This window comes from Manis pentadactyla, chromosome 1, assembly GCF_030020395.1.
Source record: "Manis pentadactyla isolate mManPen7 chromosome 1, mManPen7.hap1, whole genome shotgun sequence".
Taxonomy (NCBI): Eukaryota; Metazoa; Chordata; class Mammalia; order Pholidota; family Manidae; genus Manis; species Manis pentadactyla.
In genome coordinates this window covers 44,179,926-44,197,108 of record NC_080019.1, presented here as the reverse complement: position 1 = coordinate 44,197,108, position 17,183 = coordinate 44,179,926, and the positions used below count along the sequence as shown (strand labels likewise).

General features: G+C 38.6%; 1 protein-coding gene across 4 annotated transcripts in view; it reads right to left on the bottom strand.

Annotated features, from left to right (window-relative positions):
• The window catches only part of ANO10 (anoctamin 10), a 272,762-nt gene that overhangs the window by 227,046 nt on the left and 28,533 nt on the right, over nucleotides 1-17,183 (bottom strand). For all 4 annotated transcript variants that reach the window (XM_057497322.1, XM_036897218.2, XM_057497324.1 and 1 more), the window contains exons 5-9: nucleotides 14,990-15,109; nucleotides 12,241-12,810; nucleotides 10,773-10,828; nucleotides 8,815-8,889; nucleotides 6,848-7,030 (exon numbers count right to left, since the gene is read on the bottom strand). In XM_057497322.1, coding sequence (XP_057353305.1) covers nucleotides 6,848-7,030; nucleotides 8,815-8,889; nucleotides 10,773-10,828; nucleotides 12,241-12,810; nucleotides 14,990-15,109 — 1,004 coding nt within the window. The remainder of the gene's footprint in view (nucleotides 1-6,847; nucleotides 7,031-8,814; nucleotides 8,890-10,772; nucleotides 10,829-12,240; nucleotides 12,811-14,989; nucleotides 15,110-17,183) is intronic.

Genomic DNA, 17,183 nt, shown 5'->3' with positions numbered 1-17,183 from the left:
GTGCTGAGACACCTGGATATCCACATGCAAAAAAATGAATTTGGACACCTTCCTTACACTGTCTACAAAAATCAACTCAAAATGGATCAGAAACCTAAACATGACAGCTATGACTATAATTCTTAGAAGAAAATTTAGGAGTAAATCTTCCTGACCTTGGATTAGACAATGATTTCTTAGATATGACACCAAAAGCACAAATAACAAAAGAGAAATTGGACTTCATCAAAATTAAGAAATTTTGTGCATCAAAAGACACTATCGAGAAAATAAAAGATAATCCACACAAGAGGAATACTTGCAAATCATGTATGTGACAAGAAATTTATATTCAGAATAAAGGAGTCTAATTCAATAATAAAAAGATAACCCAGCTTTTAAAAATGGATAAAATATATGAAAATATATTTCTCCAAAGAAGAGGTATAAATGGTCAAAAAGCACATGAGAAGATGATCAGTAACTTTAAGCATTAAGAAAATATAAACCAAACACATGGTGAAATACCATTACACACGTATTAGAATGGCTATCATTAAAGAAAAAAGCAAAAAATAAGTGTTGGTGAGAATAGGGGAAAAACAGGACCTCAAGTATGGCTAGTAGGAATGTAAAATGATACCACTTCTTTTGAAAACAGTCTGGCAGTTCCTTGAAAAGTTAAACATAGAGTTAACATATGACTCAGCATATGGTAATATATGTTCATACAAAACATATGACCACACAAAAACTTGTACACAAATGTTCATAGCAATATTATCCATAATAGTCAAAAAGTGGAAACAATCCAAATGTCTATAAACTAATGCATAGATAAGTAACATGAAGTATATCCATGCAATGGAATATTATTCAACCATAATAAGGAATGACGTACTGATACATGCTATAACATGGGTGAATTTGGAAAGCATTATACTAAGTGAAAGAAGCCAGGCACACAAGGCCATACATTGTATGATCCCATTTGTATGAAAAAAGGCAAATCTATAGAGACAGAATGTAGATTACTGGTATGAAGTGACTGCTAATGGGTATAGGGCTTCTTTTTGGGATGATGAAAATGTTCTGGAATTAAATAGTGATGATGGTGCAAAACCTTGTGAAGTTACTAAAACCATTAAATTATATATCTCAAAATGGTGAATTTTATGGTGTGTGTATTGTATCCCATTTCTTTTTAAGCATGGGGAAAAAAGCTGATAACAAGGAACCTGCCCAGAATCACCCCAACAGAAGCAGCACATACATCAAAGAAGCCGAAGAAAGGAGTCCACAGCAGAAAATGAGGAAAACATGATGAAGTCCCTCTCAAATTATGTCTATAAACCTTTTTAACATGTCTTAAAAGGTTTAGTCCAAAAGAAGAAAGAGGAAATGGTCACTATATACCCTCTGTTTGGGGGTAAGAAATGTAACAGTGTAAGGTGAGTTATTAGTAATTTTTAATAATTGGACAAAGGAGCCTTCACTGAAGTAGGGTGTCTGGGTCCTGGTGACTCTGACTTGTCACTTGAGTGACATTACTGCATCTTGACAGGACTCAGTGACATGCCACTCAAATGCCTCACTAGAGGCCTGCTGTTCACAGCGGCACATTTATTGTGAGCTGAATGAAGCTGAGCAGGGCTCTCTGTGGTACAGTGACTGAAGGGCAGACCCAGCCCTCATGACACCTAAGGCCATGATCACTGACTTCTGGCATTGTCAGGCCTCCTCATGTTCATCTAGGTACATGTAGGAATTTCAGCTTAATAAAAATAATTACAATATTTTAAAGAAATATTAAGTATTAATATTGTAAAAATAAAAACTATTATTACTGCAGCCCAGAGTCAGTCTTTCAACAAGATATGCATATGGCTCAGTGGCTGAGAGTTTTAGCTTAAGTCAGATTCTACTTCTAATCAGTTTCTTTCTTATCTTATACTTTATTAAAATAGAAAATACACAAACATAAGTATAGAGTATTGAGAACAGCAGGAAGTGCTTCCTTCAGATGCTCTACATGTTTGGATCGAGTATGAACCCAGCGATTTTGAGAATGTCTCACTGCCTGTTTCATGGCTTGCCAAAGAGTTATGCTGAACACATGTGCCTCAGGAACTGGCAGGGTGACACTGCACTGGGGATTCAGCAGTGAACAGTCTCTGAACCACTCTTTGGCTGTATCTGGCTCTAGAAAGTATTTCCTGATGTGTGTTGCAGCATACAGATGTGGTTTTCAAATATGCCCGGTGATACAGCATCAATTTCTCTGAAGAATGAGGAAATCAGCAGCTGGGAAAGAGTAATCTTAGCAATCAAGCCATTTTACCACAACTCGGTCTTATGAAATCCTGATAGCCTATGCTCAGCTTTCAAAATTGTGCTACTTCAACTCGTAAACTAAAAAGTTGAGCCTTTGCAGAGATGTGTAGACGATTTCTGTCGGATGTGCCACTGGCAGCCTCCTGGTGTGTTAAGTGTACATCACCGAAGGAGCTCCTTCCCCACGCGACCATGTCCTCCACAGACTCTATGCCCACCTCACGAGGGCATTCTGAGTGGTGGTATTTACATGTTAACAGTTTATCAGTACTTTTACACTTCTGAGCACTTTTGAGTCAGTAAATTTAGCAAACCAGGGACATAATTCAACAGCAAGAAGGAAAAAAATGCAATAACAAAGTAAATGATCAGATACTACCAAGACATAGTCTACCCTATTAGCTGCAAATTAGCAAAGACCAAGTGACTAAGACAATTATAAGTATATACAAAATTGAAGAACAAAGCAGTTATTAGGAATATTACAGCATTTCTGTGAAATCATTATTAGTTTTACATATATGCTTTATTAAATGGAAGCAAAGCTTCAGATTCCAGGCGACCTATCCCACTAGCTCTTCACACCATCCCTGGGGAAACAGCATCATGTCTCATAGTTCCCCATCCTGGGCTGTTCTTTTCCTAAAACTCTTCTTTACTCAATACTATATCAAGCACCTGCTAAATGCCAGGCTCCGTTAGAAACAGTTTCCATGATAAGTAACATGGGGACCCTGCCCTCAGTGACAGAAAAATTATTAAGAAATGGCACAAAGCCCTAAATATTGGCATATTCAATGTATATTAAAAAACATTGAACAAGTAGAATTAATCATGTAAATGCAAACATGGTCTTCTAGGAAATGTACACTGTAATGAAAGGAAAAAAAGCACTGTATAAAATTTAACATTATTCACAACAAAAACTCTCAGCAAACAAGGAAATGGACATTTTTAAACTCATAAAAGTTATCTACCAACATATGGAACAAACATAATTCTCGATGGTAAAATGACAAAAAAGTCAGGAACAAGATAAAGATTTCTGTTAACTACTTCTGTCCAAATTGTACTGAACATATTAGTGAGACCATGGATATTTTTTTAAAGTAAAACTGAAGAAAGAAAATGGCCATGGTTTATTTATGAAATAACTGTCTACATAGAAAATCCAATAAAAATTTTTAAAATGGAAATAATAGGAGAATTCAGCAGAGCGCTAGATAAAAAATACAAAATTCAACAGCATTCCCACATAGCATCAACAAACAATTATGAAACATTTTAAAGAGCTACTGTTCATAGGGATAGGATAGTCTCAAAGTATCTACCCACAGATAACTTACTCATTACAAAGTGAAAAAGGACCTTTGCAATCTGCTTGTCAACAGGTCACTCAAGTGATTAAAAAGGCAGCCTCACACAGGGGGCGACCTGATATCTGTGCCTCCTCATGCCTCCGTGACTGCTGACTCCAGTCTTATGAGCAAACAGTGGGACAAACTGGCCTCACAAAAGCCAACACCTTGAAAAATAAAAGGCAAGGGGCTTATATTCTAGATCTGCAGTTTTCAAGCATGTTGGTCTCCAAAGCCCTAAACTGTCCAAAATCACCAAGGACACCAAGACTATTTCTTTATAGTAGTCATGCCTAGTGACAGGACCTCAGCCTTCCCCTGTAGCTGGCACAGCACAGTCAGGAGACTCCAGTGGATAACCCCTGGTGGGGACATTATGAAGGACTTCTTTTTCCTTATTTACTCTACCCTACATTTTCCAAGTGAATAAGCAAGTATTACTTTATAATGGGTTCTACATTTTCCCAAAGCTTGGCAAATTGTTTCTTCCCAAAGCATGGCATCAGTATCTCAGGTTCACATATAGCAGTCAGGATGGTATGACAGCAATGCAGTTCTACGTTCATTAACTTCAGTGAGAAGAAAAGCACACCCAGAGAAAAGGACCAGTGTATAGGAAACAATGATCTAGAACAAATGTGACCCAAAAGGTATCTCCCCTCTCCAAATTTACAGAGTTGCAAGCACCAAGTATCGGCGGTCACTCCACAGTGAAGTGACAAAGGAGGGAGTCAAGGGGGAACTTGCAGGAGATGAGGCAGGAACAGCAGGTCAGATCATGCAGGGCCCTGCCAGCAAGCTGAGGAGCAGCACTGCTAATTCCTGGGTGCGCCTGCAGACCCAGGGCCTGCCAGAGAGACCAGCATGCACTTCCTCTACAGCACATCAGAGAGCCTGTGCTAAAAACAGAAAGACTCTGAACTGGAAAAGTAAAGTCTTGAATCTTGGTTCCAATGTAGTCACTGAGTGATTAGTAACACAGAGTTTCAGTTGCCTATTATCAGCATGGCACAAGCAATGGTTCCTTCATAAAGGTATTACCAGATACCATGAAATGCCAAAAAGGTAAGAGCGAAGACTTTGGCAGTGTCACCTTATTAGTTCTTAGGTGAATTAAAATTGCTTGGTTGAGGGCCACATTGTGTGAAATATTGTATACCACTCACTGAGCCAGAGGAGGAGGCAGAGACAATGGTCTGGAGAAGACTATGAATTTGGTCTGGGGCACTTTTAGGGCAGGATGACATCATCTGCCCAAACAAGTCACAGAAGAAGTGAAAACAGAATAGAACTGATTACAGGAAGAGGATGGAGCAGAGACAACATTGGAAAGTATCTCAAGAAGCTGTGAAGCACAAGAAAGAGGACACAAAGAACAAAGCAAGTAAGGAGTTTGTCTGGTTTGAAAAAGGAGAGTTCCTGACAGCTGGGGCAGGTGGAGGGGGAAGCAGGAGATGTGAGGGCACCAGGGGGCTCTGGTGAAATAAGGCCACTAGAAAAGAGAGGGGGATCGAACTATTGCTGGAGAAAGACTGCTGGCTTCATTTCTATTAGAGAGGAAAGGAAGAAAAATAAATATGGTAGAAATAGCACTCCCCAGAAAATGCAAGGCAAGGATTCACATGTGTGGATCAGACTGAGTGTCTAACCCATGTAAGCTGGCGCTCAAACAATTCAGGCAAGACAGCCCCACACTGTACCCTAACTCATCCTGGTCCTGTATGTGTGTGCACATGTGTGGGTTTTCTCTGACACTTCACATATAAACATAGACAGTATTCAAGATAAGATGTGCTGTAAAGTTATACTCTGAATCATCTTCCCCACCAAATACAACAATGGCAGAAAATGCTAGTGCATATATGTGTATTTTAACCAAAAGACATATCACTACTCAAAAACAAGAAAAACAGCTGCATAGGTGAGAAATGTAACAAAATGCAAGAAGGAAAGCAGAAGCCTAGCCAGGCTCCAAGTCTGTAAGCCAACAGAGGTGGCTAGGTCCTGAATCCTGTGGGGCAGGGCACCCTACTCCTCTGGGCTGTATCTGGAACCAGGATGTTTCAACAAAACTCAGGCTATGACAGTGGTCCCTTGCCCTTGAAAGGAGGCTGAGAAAAAGCCACAACTGCTACCCTGGAACTACAGCTTGCATTAACAGCATGCTGCCTACTGGCTCTGCAAAATCCCCACTGTCACCACAAGATAGGAGCTCTGGTTACAGACACTTGGTTCTGGACTAACGGCTTGGAGGCCTGGAGGCCAAGTGAGAAAATAAGGCAGGGAGAAGCGAGCAAAGAGAGAACAAACTCCTACTCAAGATGAACATACAAACTAAAATTCTTACTAAGCATATGAGAAAAGCTAATTAGGAAAATCAGCCAAAAAACTCAATAGTCAGGAGACAAATTCATTCAAGACAAAAAACAAGACAGACTGTTGGAACAATAATGGATGCTCATTAAAGGATCTCCTTCACTAAGAAGAATACCATATGGGAAGATGCAGGCTATACAAACAGTGACCTGAATCAAACATGGCCCTAACACCCCTCCCCACACACAGAAAAATGGTGAACGTCATCAAAGCTCAATGGAAGTTTGCCAAACACATGGTGAGGGTTTATGAGCTAGATTTTCAAACAGTACAAGTGTCTAAGCTGTCAATGATCTACTTGTAGTTCCTAAAGATAATTCAGAAATACTCTGGCTTAAAGAAACTATTTTATATTTACAATAGTACTAGGTAATTTAAACTAAGAGTTAATCTTCAAATTGGCATTCCATCTTTACTGATGGACTTTGATCTTTTCTTTGAGTTTAAAGCATCAAGAATGAGCAGTGCTGCGGCCCCGCCACCACCATCACCGCTCTTCCCTGCTCAGTCATCTTTGGAGCAACTATTCGCATCACCCTGAGCAGAGCAGTCACGTTCAGTTCACTAACGTCACCCTTCGCCATGGGAGGCATAACTCCAGATTCAAGACAGCAACATTTCAATGCACAGTGCCATCTTTTTAACTTCAAAGTAGTTTGTGGTGAGAAGCTGGCTATGTAAGTCAAAGTCCTCCTGTAACAGCTTCACCTGAGACGGTGAGCATGTGCACAGCTGCTGAACTCAGTGCGTGACACTACTCACTTTCAGTCCATGTTTAATTCAGCAATATTCAAACTTACCAAATAGGTTCCCATTTCTTTTTCTAGGACAACTTGCTCATATAAAGTAGCATCGATGTCTGCTTTTAAAGCCTGCACCTTTTTCTTCACCTGCACATGGTGCTTCCTTTGGAGCCAATAAGGAAGAAGAGATTCCATAATTTGGTTAAGGATCTGGGAGGTAATCAGGAGAGTGGCCAAGCTCTAAAGAGAAGCACATAAATGATATTTAGCAATGTAGCTCAATAAAACCATAGCATGTGTACAATCATACAGTAAGTAAAATGGAAACTTCAACAAATAGTATACTACTGTTATAAAAACTAGTGCCAGAAAAGCTACATGCAGAATAACATTTCTAATGTATTGTTTTTTCACAGGAAAGCCTTAGATTAAAATACAAAAAAGTTATAATACAAGTAAGATTATAACAATAAATAAGCCAGCTATGAGTCAGCAGGAGAATGAAGTAACCTGAAAAATTGTGCTTTTTGTCATCTCATCCTGGCTACAACATATTCAGCACAATGATATTTGCCAACTTGGAAAAAAAAAAACAGTTTGGCCAAAACTTAAAAAATATACATATATAAAACTAATACATCCTTCCTCACTGTAGAAAACTTAGAAAACAGATTACTAACATCTTAGGATATTTCTTTCCAGTCATTTGAAAAATAAAACTAGAATCACTCTATATGTATACAGCTTTGTATATTTCTTCTCTCACTTAAATATCATGAGCACTTTCCCTTATCATTAGAAATTCCTTTTACCTAGCCCATACACTATTGCTAAATGTAAGTGTTATTCTCAAACCTCACTATTATAAATGCTGCTTCTTGGATATCTATGTCTGTGAATCTTTGCCCTATCTCTTACGATTTACTAGGGACAGATTAAGGTTCCTAGCAAAGTTGTCCCAGTGGTGTTTCCAGAGGTTTTATGTCAATGTTCACTTTCCCCAGATGGATATGAATGTTTCCATCACACACTACTATTGCTGGCATTAAAATTCTGTTTTTTTAAGATTCCTCTCCCATCCCCTTGACCCCTGTGAAAAAAGGAGACTCCCTAAAGTATAAGAAATGAGAGGCCATACCCTACTAATATACTAATAGTGGGATAGGAGAAGGCATTTACATCCAACTAATCAATTTCAAATGTGTTATTCTGAACTTTCAATTTTCAAAAATAGTTTTTAAAAAGTAGCAATATATCTAGTTGGTTCATAAGAGGATAACATTGAATTTTACCTGTATGTAAACTGTTAGAAGAATAACTATAAAATCTTTAACTTACTCTGATGATGGATTTTTTAAAATATCCTGAAAAATGATCCCAAGCTCTCATATAAATACTAAGAAGCCTAGGCTTTTGAGTATTTTCACTAACAATTATGAAATATTAAAGCTGGGAAGGAATAGCTCTTACTGATAGATAGCTCAAATATAAAAAAGAGAATTTAGAAAGCAATAATTTGTACTTAATTCATTATTCACCAGTATGATATGATCCAGAAACGGTAACACATCAAAATAGATGTCAGGCTTTCTTAAACATTTCAGAAAAGATACAACAGTGTATAGGATCTGCTGGTCTTTAAAGTTCAACAACTTACTAATTTAAATATGAAATATGTAAGACCTACTTAAGGTTATCCAATCATTTTCTACCCTGAGCACACACACACACAAAAATACATTCTTTGCTGTTAGAATTGCTTTTACAAGACTTCAATGAACTGTTTATTTGATTTTACTGTCCTGTATGATTAATTTTGCAAGTAGATTAGCATCAGCTAACTTGTTTTCAGTTGAGTATGATAAACACACTGCAACTGCTAATTTTTTTTATTTGGAATTGGCTGAGAAATATACAAAATGTAAAAGACTTTATTTGTAAAAATAATGTGAAGATGATCACATGAATATAGGAAAGTACCTGGAAACCTACAAAACGGATACCTTTCTGTTACTCATACTCACCTGACGCAAAAGTTTCATGTCCCTCAGGACAAAGGCAATGTAGAAGAGTGAGGCGAAGCAATTCAGAAAGTTGAACTGCCAAAAAAAAGGGCAATATTTAATACTGCTTTCCAGTCCTTTATTACAACTGTAAATAGAGCATTAGAAATGTAATGAGGGTTTCCCAGTCCAGACAAGGTGGCACAGACTGGTTTCTGCCTCTCCTCACAAAGCACATCTGTGAACTCTGAATAAAGCACGAAGCAACCAAAGAAGAACTCTGCAAGGTGCTACGGAAAGATGAGCTGGCCTGGGACGCTGGGACTGAAGGAACACCACAGCACGGGGTCCTCTCTTCTGGGTTCTCACAGCAGATAACCAAGGCCCAGAATTTTCCAGCCCCAACCTAGTAACCCAGGTAGCCTAGGTTACCTAGGGAGCTCATTCCCTGCCCACCCCACACCCACTCATCTGAGCAGAGTCCTGACAACAGCAGGCAGGCCCAGCAGAACTGGCACAGGGGGCCCATCAGAACTCCCCATAATAAGCTGCCAGGGGAAGCGCTCTCCTTGCCGGATGGCCTGACACTCTCCTGTCCATGGAGAGACACCAGCACAGTCAAGATGAAAAGAAATTATTACACAGTGCTAGTCTGAGGCCTTTAGCACCTTTTTAGATATGCATGGCCACCTTCCTCCTTTCAAATGTCCAAATTGCTAAAACTGTTGAATGATTATCTATTTTTGACAGGCTTTCTATTTCCTTATCACTCTTGCCTCTATAAATTTACCTACTTCCAGAAACCTAAATACCTTCCTAATGGTAGTTTCTGATCTTTTAAGGTCTGACAAACCAGATAAATAAGCTTCCTAGAATAATTTCTACAGCTGGAACTAAGACTCCTTCTAGGTGAGGCCCTGGATCCCTCTCTAGGAAATAAAGTACACAGACTGTGTTAAATCAATCTAGTTAATAGTTCAGAGGACTCGATGCACCTTCCCTGATTCTCAGTTATGTTACAGATGGCTGAGGTATCCTCCTGATAAATGAGATGCTTTCAAATTATTATTACAATGTATTATTTATAATAATAGTAGAAAGAGGCATGAAGTGTGAGCTTTACACTAACAACAAGCAGGTTACTCAATGCCTTCTCTCCATCTCTTTCCTCCTACCCATCAAAACATGCTGGGAACTTCTTAGACTTTGAAAATTCCTCTGAAAATTTTTTTAAAAATAGTAATGTGATGGTCCATCACTGAACAGATTATGAGTAACTGAAAGGACTACTGAAGAGTGAAAGAAAGAAGTTACCAAAAACAGAACATGTCTGTAAAGTGCTTAGTTTTGTAAATAACTGGAAATTGGCTATGATACTAATTTCTACACCTGAAGTCTTACACCACATGCACATTGTAAGACTACTGTATATATAAACATTTATTAATCAATACTTGCCTATTTGTATAAAATATATTACTATCTCAAGTACCAAATGATTTCACTCATCTGTGGAGTATAAGAACAAAGCAAAAACTGAAGGAACAAAACAGCAGCAGACTCACAGAACCCAAGAATGGACTAACAGTTACCAAAGGGAAAGGGACTGGGGAGGGTGGGTGGGGAGGGAGGAATAAGGGGGCATTATGATCAGCACACATAATGTAGCGGGGAGGGATATGGGAAAGGCAGTATATACAGAGAAGACAAGTAGTGATTCTATACCATCTTACTACACTGATGGACAGTGACTGTAATGGGGCATGTGGGGGGGACTTGATAATAGGGGGAGTCTAGTAACCATAATGTTCAAGTAACTGTACATTAATGATATTAAAAAAAAAGTAGAAAAAAAATTATATATATTACTATCTGATATCTTGAATTAGAAGAAAGTCTTCATATTTATGCTCCTAAATAATAAAAATATGCCTAAGTTTCATAATTAAAATGGATTTGTATCTGAAAACTCTACTTACCACTAAAACTTTCAGAATTAGATGGTTCTGGTAGGCAGATTCCAATCTGTGATTCTCTAAAATATTAAAAAGGAGAGGTGACTTTCTCACAGATCAGAAAGCACTGCAGTGCTATCCCTCCCTTCCCACCCATCCTCCCCAGTCCCTTTCCCTTTGGAAGAAACCAAGATCAGGACACATTTTTCATGGTACTGCAACAGCATGGTAGTTTGAAATTATTTTTAAAATATTACTGCAATAAAGAAATGTGGGAAGTGTTGGCAAAACAATTCCATAGCCACCCAGAAAAAGACCCTGATGAAGTAGTAACAGAACTGATAGCAACCTCGAAAGAGAGCAATAAAGTTTTCTGTATATGTGAATCACAAAGACTATATTAAAGGGAAACCTGAAATTTCCATCCTCAGCTAGGAAAAGGAGGCATTGTTCAGGCCCTAAGACGGCAGGGTCAAAGGACAAAAGGGAAGATTCTGAAGAGAAGTACCGCCTGCACGGAGAGGCCATGTTAGGCTGGCCTGGATTTGAAGCCAACTCAGCTACTCAGCCACTGACTGACCTTGGACAAGTCACCTAACTTCCTGATCCTCAGCCTCCTCGCCTACAAAACAGAGCTGACACCACCCTCTTCCCAGAGTCACTGTCAGGATTACAAATACCACCAAAATCTTCATCCCATATCAGCACAAGGAAGGCACTCAATAACTGGTAGCTCCTGTTGTTAAATAACTAATAAAAATCACTTAAAACATCTTTATGGTTCATGAAGTTAGAACTTCATCTTGCATCTAGGCCTCTAGGCCTAGACATCTTGCAAGGGAATAATATAGCATACTTATTTGTTTGAATGAATAAATAAAAAGTGTCCTGTCAAAACTGTTTTGAAACTATAACCAAGTTCCTCTTTTACAACAGACACATGCCAGAATATCCCCTTCACTGAGTCCAGTGGCAGGCAGCCCTCAGTGCCCCAAAGAACTAGACTGTCAGTTTTCAGTTCCTAGACATAGTTCATTTGGCCAAAGTATTGTGAAGACAATTCAATCTATTTTATCCTCAGCATAAAAGATAACATTACGGTATTAGGAGCTCAGGTCTCATACACAAAGAGGTCTGGATTAGCCTGGTTCTACCATTCGCTGTCTGACCCTTGTTAACTCTCTTTCAGTATCTTTACCATAAAATGGTGAAATAGCTATTTCATGGTGTCCTGAGGAGGTAAAATGAGATAATATGGATAAAGTGCTTAGCAGGGCACTAAGGACATAGCAACCAACACTCAATAAATGAGAGTATGAAAACCATAATGTGCAGATCATCAGAGCTCACAAAGCCATGAACTGTTCATGTCTCTATCATGAGTCCAGAGCAATCTTACCTGCTTAACATGGTAGCAGTTATATGAATCCTATGATCTAAGCAATATTTCTTATAGGCAAATAAGGTATAAATACAAAGCATCAAGTCTTACCCCATGAAGTTAAAAACTCAGCAGCATATCGATAGAGGCGGTTCATGATCTCAATCACGATGGCATAGATGATGCTGGGCACATACAGCAAGACACTGGTCCATTCGGACCCACTGTTCTCATGCAGACCCAAGGCCCAGACCTCCGTGTCGAAGTAAATCATCATGACATACAGAGAGAAATAGAGACAGAGGCACACAAATGGCAGAGAGACCAGGTAAATGCGTAACTGTCTCTTGTAGCTAGGGTAGATAGGCTCCTCCTTGCCAGTGATGGAATTGATGCCCAGGACCCCATGAAATCCGGGCCGGGGCTCCTCAAACTTCCTCTTCATGACCAGTGTCCCCCACCTGTAGGTCATACTGGCACAGCCACGCTTCCACACTTCCAGGATCACTGTGGACCAGATCAGGTTGAATGAGGCGAAGATCACATACTTGTCATAGTCTTCCCACACAAACACGTAGTAAGGTAACCCAATGACTGCCATGGGGATTAAGGCAAAAGTGAAATATTCCAAAAATCCAAAGTAAAGAGCAATTGTCTCCCCAAAGTAGCCACGAATACGGTCTACAAGGAAAAGGGAAAAAAGACCTTAAGTACAGACAATCAAAGACTTTCTTTTTTTTTTTTTTTATCATTTCAAATAAGCTTATTCATTTTTTTAAGTGAAGGAGGATCCCTTAACATCCTCATTTCCCCATCAGTGTGGGAGGGCAATCCATCCCCCAAGCCCAATGCTGCCCCACCCCAGGGGCGACCACTACTGCTAGGGCTGCTCTACCAAGCCCCCTGGGCTGCTTTCCTCTTTGCTTTTTCATCTAATGGATGCCCTTCTCTACCCCCCGTCAAAAAAAAAAACTCACCGTTGGGCTTGTTGCATATCTCCAAGGTCTTAGTTTAAATTCAGCCATAGCCAATGAGCCATTTTAATATTTTAATTTGGTAGTTTAATTTATGTTCCCCACAGTCCTCCCACTTTAATAATATGTGTATTTACAGATGTTGTTTTCAAAGAAGACTGCCCACCCATAGGATCCTGCTCTACCTACCCAAAGATATTTCATCAATCCGTCTGTCAATGGCAAGTTTTTCAGTACACAGAAGAAAATTTATCTAAACACACAAAACAATATTCTACACATTAACTTCTAGAACAGCTATGAAACACATTTATCTATACTTTTATATAAGCACTGGACAGAAGAAGGGTCAAGCAACATCACTGTTAATTTTCTGTAAATTCAACACAAGCTTAACTAACCCAAAAGAGGTCACAGACACTTCCCCCTTTTCCAGCACATCTACATGGTTGAGTGCCTGCACTGTTAAAGCCCCCTGCACTGAGACCAGGGAGATGCAGGCAGCAGGGGAGGTGCAGTAGTTGGGGTTATCATTTCTTGGTTAATTATATATATGTAAAATGTTTTTCAAAGCATAATGTGTCAGATTAGTCTAAGAAGATGTGTTAAAGTAAGCTTGGCTAAGTTGTTTTCCCCTACCCTTAATTCCTATAGCAAACCCAGGAGCACAATAAAAGTCAGTATAATGAGGTCACCCCAAATCTGAATCAGATTAAAGGATATCCAAGCAATGAAAAGAAAAATAATAGTGCTCATGGTCCTGAGCTCCAAATCAGATGACCTTCCTCTTTTGATCTTAAGGGGAAGCCTGTGTGCCAGCTCCTACTGCCAGCCCCAGCACTCCCATAGGCCTCAAGGGCACAACTGCAACAAGGCTCAGCCTTCACGTCATCACCTCACTTTCCCCTTCGCTTTCTGAGAATGAACCACTGAATACCATCCCTTACAAGTCTTAGAGGCAATATTTAAATTTACTGCCATCTAATTGTCTAACAAATTGAAAAAAAATGTCATAAGTGTGACATAAAATAACTACTGTATCACCTGGAATGCTCAAAAACAAAACTTTTCCTTTCAGAAGATATGATTCAAAATGCAATTTCAAAATATTATCCTAAAAACAACTTTTATTCATTGTTACAATATTATAATGTTTTCAGAAATGCAAGTTAGAAAATTATTTTACAAGGATTCCTTTAAAAATCAAAACAGAAATGTCATTTAAAGATAAACTGATAACAATGTTTATGGTGAAATCTACTAGTTTAAATATAATCCTTACGCTTAAAAAATACAATAGCTAAACCAAAAATTCAAACATCCATATTCACATAAGTCTACTACACACAGTAATGTTCAACACACACCTAATAAAGTAATGGTTGTTCTTGTGACTATATTCAGAGAAAATGGGCAGACCCAGTAACATACACTGGGATACTTATTTACCATCTCAAAAGATGTTCAGGTCTACCAGGCTGTCCCTAAGAACAAGCACAGCTTGACCCACTTAAAATTATTAACTCAAAAGAAATAGAAGTTTTCATATACAAAATATTCACAGTCAAATTGAATTCTTATAAAAGATGTTCTACTCCAATATATGACATTGAGTCATGAAAGCCACTCAGAATTGCCTGTGTTTGGGTGAAATTTAATAAAAGCATATAATTCAGTCCAACTAAAATAGTATGAGAAATTAATTAAATAAATAGGTCGTGTAACCCATCTTGTCCCCCCACCTCCCCAGTTCTTCCCCACACACAGTTGGCAGGCCCTGCCTGGTAGAGTGCAATATCTACCTACCCAGTAGGGACAATGCCATACTGAACTGTGATTTTTCATTAGTTTTTTTCTTCTCTCTGAGCACAGACACTGACACATACCTACAGGCTGGTACTTTAAAGGAAACCGAGTATACCAGGCATCCTCCAGCTTCTTCAGGGCTTCATTATCATGCAGTGGAAAGACCTGAACCACGATGCCAGACGTGAGCAATCTTCTCACTACAGATGGAAAATGTGCCAAACTACATGAAATGGATTTGAGATAGTTCATGGTGTATGCTTCATCAAATATTATGAAGAGACCGCAGTAAGAGAGGAGTCCTACACAAAGATCAATGTTATCCTGCCTACTCCAAAGACATACATTATTTTTCTCTTCAGAATGCAAATATCTTTACTATTTACTTTGACTATGAAAGCAATACAAGTTGCAATAAAATTTTAAACCATATAAAAATGTACAAATTAGAAGTGGAGATTTTTCCACTTATTCTCTCCCTCCCACAAAAATAAACACTGTAAATGGAAATTTAGTGTATGACCAGAGTTCAAAACATTTTTCCACAAATATATTTTTAAAACCATTCTACACATATTGTTCTGTAATCTTTCCTCATGCAGCAGTATACATTTTCAATGTCAATATAAATAGAACATGAAATGTCCTTTTTAATGGTGTCATAATATTCTCTCATATGAAATGCTATAATTTAATAATCTATTGAAAAATACTTGATTCCTTTTTTTTTTGCTATTATGTTAAAATACTTGTAGATATACCTTTTCCCACCTGTAGGGAAAATGGAAGTTCCCATGGCCCGGTTGCTCATCTGACTCTACTCTACTTGCCCACTGCGCTCGTGCAATGATGTGATTGCCTCCTACCCAGGCACCTGCTTACACACATGCTGTGTTGCTATAGAAAGAGGTCCACCCAGTGCTCTGCACAGCAGAGGCAGCACAGACGGACTGTGATACGGAGGTGACTCTAGCGCTCCAACTACCGCCAGGAGAATAAAGGCCTTTTACCCCCAACATTCCTTTGCTGTTATTTGGTTTCATCAAATCCAGAGTGAACTTGCCTGGAGCAGAACCCACTGGCACTATACCACCTTATTATATCCTTGTTATTATCCTTCCTTATTACATACACTTGTAAGTAGAATTGCAATGGCCAAGAGCATATGTATTTTAAATATTAACACATATTACAAAACTGCCCCAGAGAAATTTTACCTATCTGTCCTCCCACTACAATGAAGGTAAGAGAATATTCAGTTCCTTTCATTCTTGTTGGTATTATTTTCAAAATTATTTTCATCTTTTCTCATCTGATAACAAAGACAATCACAAACAGCAAATACCAAAATCAACTAAAGACTTCCTACTTTAAGCAGTCATTTGATTGGTATGATTTTTAAGTCAAGAACATATCTGAAACAGATAAACAAATTTAAACACAATATCCCCTAGTAATAGATAAAAATGGGGCATTCTCTCATCCATAATTACTTAGTGTAACTCACTGAGTGGTTTGGTCTCAGGTCTTTTAAGAGGAATTGTGTTCAGCAGACAGAGAATTCAAATGCAATGCTTGTGCTATTTGGGGGAGACAAACGGAGTTTGTCCACATGAGTTCCTATTATACTCTCTTACTAAAGAATAAGGCAGCTTATGAGATGGAATTTGCATCAAGAAAGAATGCCTGGTTATAGTCATCCACTGACACACTTTGAACTCCTTAAGGTTTATCAGCTCATCCCTTCCAAGGGCTACCTCCCTTATCTCCTATCTATCTTGTCACCAGACAGATGATGAGCATGTCAGGCAGCATGTTAAGGCCCCTTAACAAGGATGGCAAGTGAATGTTGCACCATGGAAGAGAAACATGATTTAAGTTTTCACTGCAGAATCACTGTATTTAACAAAGAGATGGTATTCTCAGGACAGAGGCCCTATCATAAAATCTTCAGAATGATTTAAAAGTAAACCTAACTTCTTAGAAAAGAGAAAATAAAAAAATAAAAAAAAAAGGAGATATCTGATACAACAGGAAAAAACCTGGGTCTGAGAAAAAAGGACTCTTAATAGATGGTTCTTCTTATGACTATATTTCTTAAGGAAGATATACAAAAGAAAAAGTCTTAAAAAGCTAGAGTTGTGATGAACTCCTTCTTCATGACTAAAAAAGGTATATATTCGAAATACCAGGAACTAGGTTAAAAAGGTATATATTTTAAGTTATTGCTGCTTCTGGGGCTGTGAAACCCCAATCACCCACCACTCCCTGAAT